The sequence below is a fragment of the Helicoverpa zea genome, chromosome 28 (genome assembly GCF_022581195.2).
Source record: "Helicoverpa zea isolate HzStark_Cry1AcR chromosome 28, ilHelZeax1.1, whole genome shotgun sequence".
Classification (NCBI taxonomy): domain Eukaryota; kingdom Metazoa; phylum Arthropoda; class Insecta; order Lepidoptera; family Noctuidae; genus Helicoverpa; species Helicoverpa zea.
This window is the reverse complement of record NC_061479.1, coordinates 4359116-4371771: the sequence shown is the minus strand read 5'-3', so window position 1 is coordinate 4371771 and position 12656 is coordinate 4359116. Positions and strand designations below refer to the sequence as shown.

The 12656-nt window shown below is 36.8% G+C and overlaps 1 protein-coding gene across 3 annotated transcripts in view; it reads right to left on the bottom strand.

Moving 5' to 3' along the window:
• Positions 1 to 12656, bottom strand: part of LOC124643706 (P protein-like) — a 39446-nt gene that overhangs the window by 19893 nt on the left and 6897 nt on the right. For 2 of the 3 annotated variants that reach the window (XM_047182747.1, XM_047182745.1), the window contains exon 2: positions 3908 to 4155. In XM_047182747.1, the coding sequence (XP_047038703.1) occupies positions 3908 to 4100 (193 nt within the window). In that variant the 5' untranslated portion in view covers positions 4101 to 4155. The remainder of the gene's footprint in view (positions 1 to 3907; positions 4156 to 12656) is intronic. The other variant, XM_047182746.1, reaches the window with a different exon arrangement.

Here is a 12656-nt window from a genome sequence, read left to right as displayed (position 1 = left end):
CAAGGGCACAAAAGCGAAATAGAAATAAAGTACCTACAATAGCGAAAACTCATTTCTCGCTTCATATAATTTGATTTTCCAAAAGGGCATTCACCTGCTATTCAGAGCGGTGCAAACTGCTTTAAACCGGTTAAATATAGCCTAGTCTAGAGCTTTGTTTATAAATACTAGCCAGACTAAATAGCCCTGGCGGTATTGAAATAGCTATATTTGAACTGTTAATGTGAGGCTTATGTTAGGCTAGAAATTCTGTAGTTTCGTTAATTTTCTAGGATAAAATACGCACATTTTAACGAAAAATTTATATGTATAAAATAGTGAACGCGCCTTATTTTCCCAATCGAAGTAGGTATAATATCTATCTAATATAATAAAGGGAAATATTTGTTTGTTTTCGATTCTGGTTTTGGATTCCGAAACTACAGGACTGATTTGAAAAATCTTTCACTGTTGGGAAGCTAAGTACATTATGCCCGAGTACTCGCTAAAATATAATATTTTATTCGGGTACGGGCAGTAGTTCCTACGGAACGCGAGTGAAACCGGGGGAAGCAGCTAGTGGCAATATAAAGCTTAAAAGTTTGCTAGAACTTGCTAATCTCAAAAAGGACTTTAAATCCATCACAATAAGACAGACAGTTCGAAAACAGAATATTCTATGAGAAAAAATATTTTTTCCTTGTGGAAGATTTTTGTTATGATTGTCCTAAATCTATTGTTTTACGTTCGCTACACACAAGGTCATGTTCGTACAACACCTACCGTACTTAAATAATAATAAAACTTAAACAATCAAAGGTACTGATTCTGGGTCAAACTGGTTTCAACCGGTCTTTTATACAGGTTGGTTATCTTTGTAGCCTAAAGGATTTGAAACTAACTGAACCGATTTGTTATATAAATTATTTCACTACTGGAAATCTAGACTATTTGCAGTTGTAGGTCTAGTTGTAAACTAAGTACTGCATGCCCTTCCTCCGAGCCTTTTTCCCAACTATGTTGGGGGTCGGCTTCCAGACTAACCGGATTCAGCTGAGTACCAGTGCTTTACAAGAAGCGACTGCCCTATCTGACCTCCTCAACCCAGTTACCCAGGCAACCCAATACCCCTTGGTGAGACTGGTGCCAGACTTACTGGCTACCCGTAACGACTGCCAAGGATGTTCAATGACAGCCGTAAACTACTGCCTGTATCGGGATAAAATATACCCTAGGACATCTGGGTAATTAAAAATAAATAAATATTTTTCTGTTACATAAACTAAAATAACTATTCACATAAAATTAACGACTCAATACTTAAACCTCAATTATAGAATTTTAATTACTTTTGTCTCATTAAAACGAGACACGATCCAGACAGAGAGAGACAGCAGTACAACATATAGCTATATACCGGTATAAACTAGATAGAACCGGTTTAAATATAGCTTAGAACTTGGCTCGATGACAAAAAAATCTTTGGTAAACACACCGTGTTTTGATTCGAGATAATATCGAATGCTTAGCTTTTTTATTTCTACTGTATTAAACTATTAAAACAACTTATTAAAACGAAATATTAATGACTAGCTTTTCCCGCGGTTTTACAAGGGCTAACTCCTGCCCGTACCTGGTTGAAATGTAGTCCATGTTACTCGGGAACAACAGTCTTCCAACAGTGTAATCAATCGTTTTTCAAATAGGTTTTGTAGTTTCGGTGCCTTCAGGGTACAAACAAATGAACAAATGTTATTTTTAATTAGATTTGTCGGTACATATAGATCACTATTCCTAGAATACAAAATGTTCTCCGTACCATAGCTAAATTGATTTATCCAATTTGCCATGGCAGTGTGAAAGACAGGCACATAATTAGTCTCACATTTCTTAGACAAGTAATTCCTTGCACGGGTAACTGAGTTGAGGAGATCAGATAGGCAGTCGCTGGTCAGATAGTCTGGAAACCGACCCATATAGTTGGGAAAAGGTTAGGTAGGTGATTTCTTACACAGATCATTTTTTCAGTCGTCAACAGGGTATGCTAGAAGATATTTTTCAGTCGTCATCCTCCGAGCCCTTTTCCCAACTATGTTGGGGTCGGCTTCCAGTCTAACCCGATGTAGCTGAGTACCAGTGCTTTACAAGGAGCGACTGCTCTATCTGACCCCCTCAACCCAGTTACCCCCAGGCAACCCAATACCCCTTGGTTAGACTGAATAGAAGATATTTTTCAATATTTCACGTAAAAACTACCAAACGAATTTTTATGTAACTTCACAGTTTCGCCTATAAGTAAGTACCTATATTGCTACATACATATGAACATTGCTTTTACATTAGCAGTAGGTTTCTTTGGAAATCCCTCAGATTGCGGGCGAAACCACAGACGGATAGCAATTTCAGTACCTACCTAAGTATTTCAATAACAAGACTTCTAAAAACTACAGCTATTTATCAACGAAGTTTGCTCACAACGAACCTTGTATCATCGAGGTAACAAAATTATTATTTACTCGCAATTTTACAAATATGGCTATTGTCAATAAACAGCCACCTTTTTAGAACAGGTCAAGAGTTAAATAATGGTGTTTTTATGACGTGAAAAGCCATATTTGATAAATTGAAGGATATTCCATCATCAATGGTAAATTCCAAGTATTTTTAGGCCAAGTAAAAACCATCGCGTTTAATTAAGGTTACGAAAAACAACCATGATCGGCCTAGCTTTTTCCCAACTATGTCGAAGTCGGCTTCCAGTCTAACTGGATGCAGCTGTTTTACAAGGAGCGATATCTTCAACCCAGTTACCCAAGCAATCCCCTTCTCTTGTTAAGACTATGTGTCAGACTTCCTGGCTTCTGACTACCCGTAACGACTGCCAAAGATATTCAAATGACAGCCGGGACCCATCAATTTATCGTGCCTTCCGAAACACGGAAGAACTCTTTATGGCACAGATAGTCACACATACACATACTGTCGAAACGTTCTTTGACACCTTAGATCAACCTATGGGGCTGATACTTATCCATGAGCTCGTCAAAGAAGGCTAAAGTTAGGTCAATTAGATTCTGCCACGGCTGCGGGATTGTTCGAAAAAGTTACCGCGGCTCTGGTACATAAAAGGCCTACGACGGAACACGAAGGGTTTTAGTCAGTAAGAATCAGACACTCCCTCACCGCTGCTAACCCACAGCGGGATCATTTGATGATTTTTGACGTCGTTAAAAAAAAGGTCAATTAGATTTAGAAAAAAATAACCAGACACTGATCGTACCAACCAAATATAGAAAGGAATTTTAATGCGATTGAACTTTTGAAATGCGCAATAGAATTTGATGTGCCGACTAAAAATAAACAAATAATATTGGAACTGTGACAAATATAGGGAATATCTAGACTGGGATAATGTCTGTCTAGATTCTAGATATTAAATTGGCTATCGTAGGGACGACAAAAGAAACTATAGATGAGCTGTGTAAAAGACAATGCTTGAGGCTTATGGCTAGAAAGTATGCTCTGTGTGAGATGATATTTAATAGAAAAGTGCTTAAAAAGAACACACTGTGTAGATCACAAAAGCAAAATAGAAAATGGGCGAAATTGTCCTATTTACTACTTGTATCCTACTTTCGTCACCGTTCGACTACTTCACCCGGATGAAAAATGCCTATATTTTTTTAATCATACCATTACTTAATTTCCGAGAAAAGCTGGTTCTAGCAAAAATAGAAGTAAACTTCAGCTCTATAATATAAGTGAATGTTCCGTAATTAACACGTTTATATGTAGGTATAGATTGAAATATAACCTAAGCATAGTGAACTATTTTTGTGCGAGAGAAAAGTAGTCCCCTTGGAATGTGGGGTTAAAACACAGACAGAAGCTACTTAAAAATACAAAAAAATAATAAAAAATCACTCACCATGTTCCTTCTCATAGTGCTGTCTAAACTGCTCCAACGCGGGGTCATATTTGACCTCATCTGGCAACCCCAGCCACAGCTGAACAGCTCCATCAGTGAGGTCCGTAGACACCAAGGAGTACTGACTCCTAGACAGGTCCTCACTTGGCCTAGGGGCACGCCAAGATTTAACACTCTTCACCAACTTGTCCATTATGGTTATTTTAGCATGACTAGTTAATAATAATTATATGTTTACTTCATCTATACTGAGATTTTTGAGGTTAGGTTTTCGAATTGTTGTTGTGTGTTGACAGTTGGGTTTTGTATTTAACGGTTTTTGGGCTAAGGTGTTTGTTGTTCAGCCTAGTGTGGAAACTTTTTTCGTAAAACTATTTTTTAATCGGTATAATTGTTTAGAAATACTGATAGGTGAAAACTATTTCAGGCTTTCAGAAACGTTTATTAATGAACGTTTAATTAAAGAAAAGCCAATTGACACTATCAACCAATATACCAATTAGTGTGTATACATATTTTTATGGTCAATGCAAAGGTACTAATTCTGAGATCCCTTGGCATCACATATCTATGTTTGACAAGCTTCCAGTAGCGGTTTCACCCGCGTCCGTTAGGAACTACACCACGCACCCAGATAAAAAGAAGACTATATAAAAGGCTTTCTCGATATATGCGCTATTTGTATAACACTGAGAGTTTTTTTTTATATCGGACTCTGATTCCTGAGATAATAATGCGTTGAAGCATACAAACAAATTATTCAGTACAATAATATATTAGTATACATAGATTGAAACTTACTGTTGATATTGTACTGATTACATCAAATTCTATATATCAGTCTCGAACATTCTTACACTTAGAAAATGCACTTAAAGTGTGGTTCTTTACAGCGATTTTTCAGATATATTCGACTGTCGGCCACGGCAATATTTTTCTTCTTGATTCGTCTAGACGCCATTATTATTTCAGACTAAACTACCGGTAGTTAAAGGCTAGCCATTCAGGCATTAAAATTATATACAAATTAAGTGTAAAAAAACCTTGAAGTAACAGCAGTTTTCTTGGAAAACCAAAAAAACTGACACGCAAAAAGTCAAGAGTAAAGAAATAAAAAAAAATGGAAGTTAGGTTTACATTCAGAGCATTTATTTAAAAGAAGAGAGAAAACATATTAGGTATTTACTGCGGTTATTCCCAAACTTTAAAGCCACAATGATTTGCATTTTGTTTTGAAAAACATTTAAAACCTTTTCTCAAAATTACTTCAGTCTCTTATATGAAAATGAATCACCAATGTGAACGTGCGTCACTGCATATTTATATTTTAAGGATTAAAAAACAACTCAGGACCAATAAAAATAATTTTGTAACACCTAATGAAAAATTATGTTAAAACATAAGTTCACTTGCATGAAAAATCGCTGTAAAACCACACTTAAAAGTCAGTAAATATTACTACACCACTGTGCTCTACTGAAAAAAAGTGTAAATAAGTAGAGTATCACAATACAGGTAAAAAAGTACAGTCGGGGCGAGAAAGTATAATAAAATATTTGCAAAAATTATCCGTGATTTTGTTAATGTTAAAGCGTGGTATTTTTTCATCAAACGTAATTGTTTTTTTATCATTGTCCACTTAAATATGGGGACGTTATATTTTTCTTTTGAGTATGTAAAGATTGTCAATGAGTTACGACATATTATTCAACCAATAAGTATTATAAAACTGAAGAGTTTGCTTGCTTGTCACGTCTCAATTTTAGGGAACAACGGGTTTAATTTGATTTGTTTATAGACTGCTTTTAATTCGGATGTGTGAAGTAAAAACTGGTTTTAAAATAATAGCCATGATGTTGGAGGACTTTAAATACCTATTAGTTAAAATCCAACATAAATCGAAAAGAATCGTTTAAAAAATATTTAAAAAAACGACAAGGTAAATTTTTAATAAGCTAATATTCCTATTTATCATTAAAATCGCGTGTTAAATTTAGGTTTAATATCGTATGTTAAAATTTTCGTACCTAAAAAAAGTCTATGCATTAAATAAAATCTAAAGCCGCTAGGAGCTTTTTCCGCCTAACTGTACACAAATTTTCTCCTGACCCATGTTCTACAAGATCCGATAAGTCTGATTACAGTATAAACACAAATAATCGCGGGTTCAACGGCTAACGAGTAGTGATATGATGATTTTTAATTGTATGTGGCTTTTAAAAGCCTACGGTACATTTAGTAGTTAAATATTTTTAGTTTTTTTTTATAACCCCCGCTCCCCAAATTACGACGGGGGTGTTATAAGTTTGAGCAGTGGTCTGTGTGTGTGTGTGTGTGTGTGTGTGTATGTGGACATCGTAGCTCCCAAACGGATGATCCGATTGTAATGCGGTTTTTTTGTTTTAAAGGAATGTCATTCAGGAGTGTTCTTAGCTATGTTTGGTGGAAATCGGTTCAGGTCTTCAAGGTCATCAGCTCGTTTGTTAGGTGTGATAGGAATGTTACACGCTCAGTTTACTTGCAAGCATATGTGGGATCTGAAATTTGAAATACTAATGTCTTCTGGAACCACTGAGCTGGTCTGCTGTTAGGACACGAAGATAGGAGACGTAACCCTGAACTGCCGTTTAGTAAACCCATCTAGTTTGGGTTCGTTGAATTTGTCTTGACGAGTTCTCTTCATGTTTCTGATTGACGAGAACCTGATGCTGGAAATGGGATGTGGCGGATGAAACCCTGGAATGCCGGAATGAAACGGAGAAACCGATTTATATTTTTGCTGAAAATCTAGAATGACCAAAGGTTAATCTTTGTTGTTTCTCAATCTGTGCAATTCTCCCAGAGCTGGTTTGTCAAGAGGATTGTTAAACAGCTTCTTTTGGCCGAGATCGCATATAGCGACCCCATCTTAAAATAAAAGAAATTAAATGAAAGAAGGAAAAATTAAGGAGCTCCTTCAAAAAGCATGAAATAAAATTAAATTATAAATTAAAAAAAACCCCCGACCCAAAAAAAAAGCACGCAATTATTATGACAAAAGGTTAAAAACGCTAAACCCTATAAAAAGCAAAAAATAACTTTTAACACTACGTAAGTACCAACTAAAGCATGTCAGACTAAACTAAATTTTGACGTGTCGGGGTCTTCGGTATGGGGGTCCTCACGTGCCTAGGGTCCTGGCCTTGTTATATTCTTTATGTATGTCTCATAGTTATATACCTTCGGATATGTTGCATACATTAGTAGTGCCGGTGGTTAAAAATAAGACTGGAGATCTCTCAGACAGAAATAACTACAGGCCTATATCCTTGGCAACCATCATCTCCAAGGTGTTGGATGGAATGCTTAATACACAGCTAAAGAAATACATCCAGCTGCATGATAATCAGTTTGGTTTCCGCCCTGGATTATCAACCGATAGTGCGATACTGTTTATGAAGCATGCTATCAATTACTACACTAAACGGAAAACTTCTGTCTATTGTTGTTTCCTTGACCTTTCATAAGCTTTTGACCTGGTTTCCTATGATATTTTATGGCAAAAGTTGGAAAAGTCTCAAGTACCAAAGTCAGCTATCAATATCCTTAAATATTGGTACGGTGGCCAGGTCAATAGCGTGCGATGGGCAGGCGTGCAGTCGGATGCGTATGGGTTGGAATGTGGGGTTCGTCAAGGTGGTTTAACATCTCCTACACTTTTCTTTTCAACCTTTACGTTAATGACCTCATTGATAAACTCAGCAGCGTCAAAGTGGGTTGTCATGTTGACGGAGTATGTTTTAACAATATCAGTTATGCGGATGACATGGCGCTGCTGAGTGCATCGCCTTGCGGTCTTAGAAAAACTTATAGGTATTTGTGAAAATTATGCTCAGAGTCACGGTTTGACTTACAATGTTAAAAAGAGCGAAATCATGGTTTTTGAGACTAGGGGTAAAAGCCATAATTTGATACCACACCTGCTACTCAATGGGTACCCATTAAAATGGGTATTCCATTCAAATACTTAGGGCACGTTCTTACCCCCGATCTTAGGGACGATGAAGACGTGGAACCGGGAGCGGAGGGCGTTGTCGGTGAGAGCGAACATGCTGGCCCGCAGGTTTGCAATAATGCTCAAGAGCAGTAAAAATCACTCTTTTCAGAGCTTATTGCACATCTTTTTATACGAGCAGCCTGTGGGCTAGATATACTCAAAAAACATACAGCTCATCCGTGTCCAATTCAACAACGCGTTCAGGGTGCTGTTGGGGCTACCTCGCTTTTGTAGTGCCTCTGGAATGTTTGCGGAGGCGAAATGTAAATTGTTTTTTCGCTACAATGCGTAAGCGTTGTGCCTCCTTAGTGCGTAGAGTGCGGGCCAGCTCCAACAGCATGTTGGCCGTGATTGCAGACAGACTGGACTGTCCTTACCTGAGCCATGCTGTAAAGTCTCGCATGGGGTTGAGCAGCGATGACTCGGGTTTATAATATGTTGAGTGTGATATTGTGTTCCTAGGATATATAACTACTAACATAGGGTAAGAATTTTGTATTACTAACAAATTTGAGTCTTGTTACTTGAATAAATGAAGTTTAATATATTAATATAAGTAAAACTTACGTAATGCCGCTTTTCGTGTTTTGCAATTTCGCGGACATTTCAGAAATGTTCGCACGCATTTATTACTGTTTGCTAGAGCGAGTACACCAGAAGATTATTTTTGTAGGAACCACATCTTCCCTTTACCGGGGTGTAGTTTCCTCGGAATGCGAGTGAAACCGCGGGAAGCAGCTAGTATTAAGTATTTACAATAATAAAACATTCATTTGTTAAAGCATAAAACGCGAATGACGCCACTACTAGTCCAAGATAAAATTATTATCTTCACTAATCAACTCCCACGCATTCTGTATGGCTGGCTGTCTGATCATGTAGTAAATGCATGCATGCATAACATAGCATAGGTATCTACCTCTACATGTACCTACTTAATATCGGGTGTGTCGTTCACAATCACATTCAATGAAATGCGTTAATATACTGGGTAATATATGCCGATTAGCACAAAGAAAAAGGAAAAATACGCAAAAATAAAAAAATGAATTTTTCAAACAAAGTAAATAGAATAAAAATGTGCGAGAATTAGAACACCATATAAAGTCAGTCATTACAAACAACTGAAATTCTCCCTTGAAAACTGACAGATGTCAACTAATCAAAACATTCGATACTCCTAACTTTATCTCTGCTTTACCTACACATAATGTTGTAAATTATAAAAACGAAAAATGACTCCTGTGGCTAAACCACTGAATGTATTAGGTTATTTTTTTTATACAATTCGCCATAGAATATCATAAAGTATATGTGATAGGATTTAATGTGATTAGGTACGACACACCCAGTATGGACAACAAGATAAGTACATACATTCATAATATACCTTTTGCGTTTTTAATGTGTCTATATTAAGAATACATGAATCATCTAGGAATACATTGTAGCTTGGCTTATGATACAAACTAATTAGAGATGTTCCTCGTGTCTAGGGCTGCCATCTCGAATTTCGCCAAACCCGGACAAACATATAAAAAACCCGGACATTTGGCGTAAATCGCATTTTTTCCCCGAACGAGTACGATTTATTTAAACAAAATAATACCTAATTTGTAATCCATTTACTATTAACATATACTTAAATTCAATGAGGTGCTTCCTCACATGAAAAGTGTCCGGGTTTTCCCCGGACACTTCTTGAAACCCCGCCCGGACGCCCCCCGGACGGCCTCCAAACGAGGACAAATCCGGGGAAACCCGGACGGATGGCAGCCCTACTCGTGTCTCGTGAAAACTACTCCGCGCAATCGGGTAAAAAGTAGCCTATAACATTTCTAAGGCTTTAGTTTAGGTGTATACTAAATTTTGTTGAAATCGGTTTGGTAGTTTAAGCGTGAAAGTGCGACAAAGACAGAGTTACTTTTGCATTTATAATACCTATTGATGAGCATATAATTAAGAGGACGAATTAGAATTTTTGGCGCCAAGGATCTCAATTTTTCTCAGTAAATACAAAACGGATCAAAATACAACTTGGTTACCTGAAAGTTCATGATATAAACCTTATTTTGTTAGACGTAGAAACATGATTAGGTAACTTTTATAACAGAGAAAAATATATCAAACATACCTCTTTTAAAAAGAGATTCACATATTGTGGGCAAACGGGACCGATCTAAGCCTCTTAACTTTTTTAGTAGTTGAGTATATACATACTCTTTAAAATTGTAGAAGGAATTTTTATCAAATTATCATTTCGAAATAATAAAATTACAAAACCATTTTGTCGCTTACGACTTTTAGTTATAAGCTAGTGCGCGTATTGTTATCCTCGCCCCGCTCAGACGCTCCGACCCCTTTCGGCGCCTTAGATGCGTGTGCCGGTTATGGAATTATTGTTGACCAATTCGTCGCCTTAAATTGATACTTTAAAAACACTAGGATAAAACGTTCCTATAAATTCAATACCTTTCTAACAAGTCTAAACACAGAGCTATGATACGATGTTCCATCTTGAAGTTCTACTTTATATCTTCCGGCTCCATTATCAGATCAGTTCGACAGTACCATGTTATTGTTTTGTCATCGGAACTCCATACAGCAGCCAATTTTCATGACGCTACGATCCTTAGAAAATGGGTAAATTAGTTACCTAAGTTACCTTAGATTCCATTACATAGTTACATAAATTTTGAATTAAAGCTGCGTCTACGCTAGGAGAGCCGAGCACGAACCGAACACAATTCGTCTAGTGTGGAACAACTTACAAGCCTCTAACGAGCGCGCTGCGAGCATTTCGTTCGTGCTCGGCTGCGTTCCACCTGTTGTCGGTTTTTGACGAATACAAAGGGATTTGCTAACAGTGATCGTTGTAGGTTCGTTGTACGTCCACACTTGACGCCGCGAACGACGGCTCCGCTTGTGCTTCGCTCGTGCTCGGTTCGTCTAGCGTAGACCCGCCTAAAACGTGTTAAAAAGTCACGTTATATTTAAAAAAGAGTACTATTATTGTTTACCTTGTTCTCAAATTAACACGATTCCAAACTGTCATATATTCTATAGGTGTACATTAAAGTATAATAATAGTTCTATTGTTTAAAACTACCACAATACCGTCATGCATTTAACATAAGTTCACGTGAACATTTAACGTATGTAATATTGTGCAAGTTTTAAGAGCACACTGGAGACTAAAAAGTCGGCCGATAGTTTGTTTGGGCTAAAAATCAGTATGAGAAGATGAATGGTAGTAAGGCATATTATAAAGATCAGGTACCTATTAAGCCGGCATCAGGCCGACTGAAAAACTTTGATCGAATTCATGATTGTCTTAAGAAAATGAAATTTTTAGGGTTCCGTATCCAAAGGGTAAAACGGGACCCTATTGTTTTCGCTCCTCTGTCACCAGGCTGTATCTCATGAACCGTGATAGTTAGAGAGTTGAAATTTTAACAGATGATGTATTTCTGTTGCCGCTATAACGACAAATACTGAGAACAATAAGAAAACTATAATAAAATAAATATTTTGGGGGCCCATACAACAAACGAGAGCTTTTTGCTCATTTAATAAAAAATGGTACGGAACTCTTCCTGCGCGAGTCCGACTCGCAGTTGGCCGGTTTTTTCTTCTATCGAGCCAACTGTCGGCCGACTAAAAGTTTACCGTTTGTGGGTACTCATTGCTTTGTTAACTTCGACGGGAATTACTTTTGTCTGAATGAATAAGCATCGCATCATTGAAAGATGACATTTTAACTAATTTTAGTATGCATTTTGTCACTGGTGCAAAGAGTGAATTTTAACTCAAAATTATTATTCAAACTTGGCTACAAAACAGCACTTTTCGAACGTCAACATTTACAAAAGCAGCCCCTTCTTTTCTTCTTCTCAATGTATACCAACGTATATGTAAAACATTGTTGAAAGGTTCTTCTAACCTCCAGACAGACATGTGTTGCTGGGGAGTTGTTGCGCCACTTCTTCCCAGCAAAAACACATAGGAAGTGGTGAAGGGTGGGCGTTTTGGGGGCTGTCTTTTGTTTTTGATGTACAGAAAGTGCTGTTTTGCAGCCAAGATTAGGGTGCAAACAAACAAATATTTCCTCTCTATTACATATATTAGTATAATATAAGTTAGTGTAGATGTCTCATGTCTGTTGTGTTTCATATATCATTGTCACTCAGTTCGTTGCGTTAAAATGATAAAATTGATAAGCGTGACGGAAACGTCATAATATACAAATATACATACATTGTTATGTATATACATTGTAAGTAGGTATATAATCTAGTACTGATAATAAATATCGGGTGTGTCGTTCACAATCACATTAAATCATATCGCATATACTTTATGATATTCTATGACGAATTGTAAAAAAAATAACCTAATCCATTCAGTGGTTTAACCACAGGAGTCATTTTTCGTTTTTATAATTTACAACATCATGTGTAAAGCAGAGATAAAGTTAGGAGTATCGTATGTTTTGATCAGTTGACAGCTGTCAGTTTTCAAGGGAGAATTTCATTTGTTTGTAATGACTGACTTTTATATGGTGTTCTAATTTTTGCACATTTTTATTCCATTTACTTTGTTTGAAAAAAACATTTTTTTTATTTTTACGTATTTTTCTTTTATCTTTGTGTTAATCGACATATATTAACCAGTATATTATAACGCATTTCATTTAATGTGATTGTGAACGAC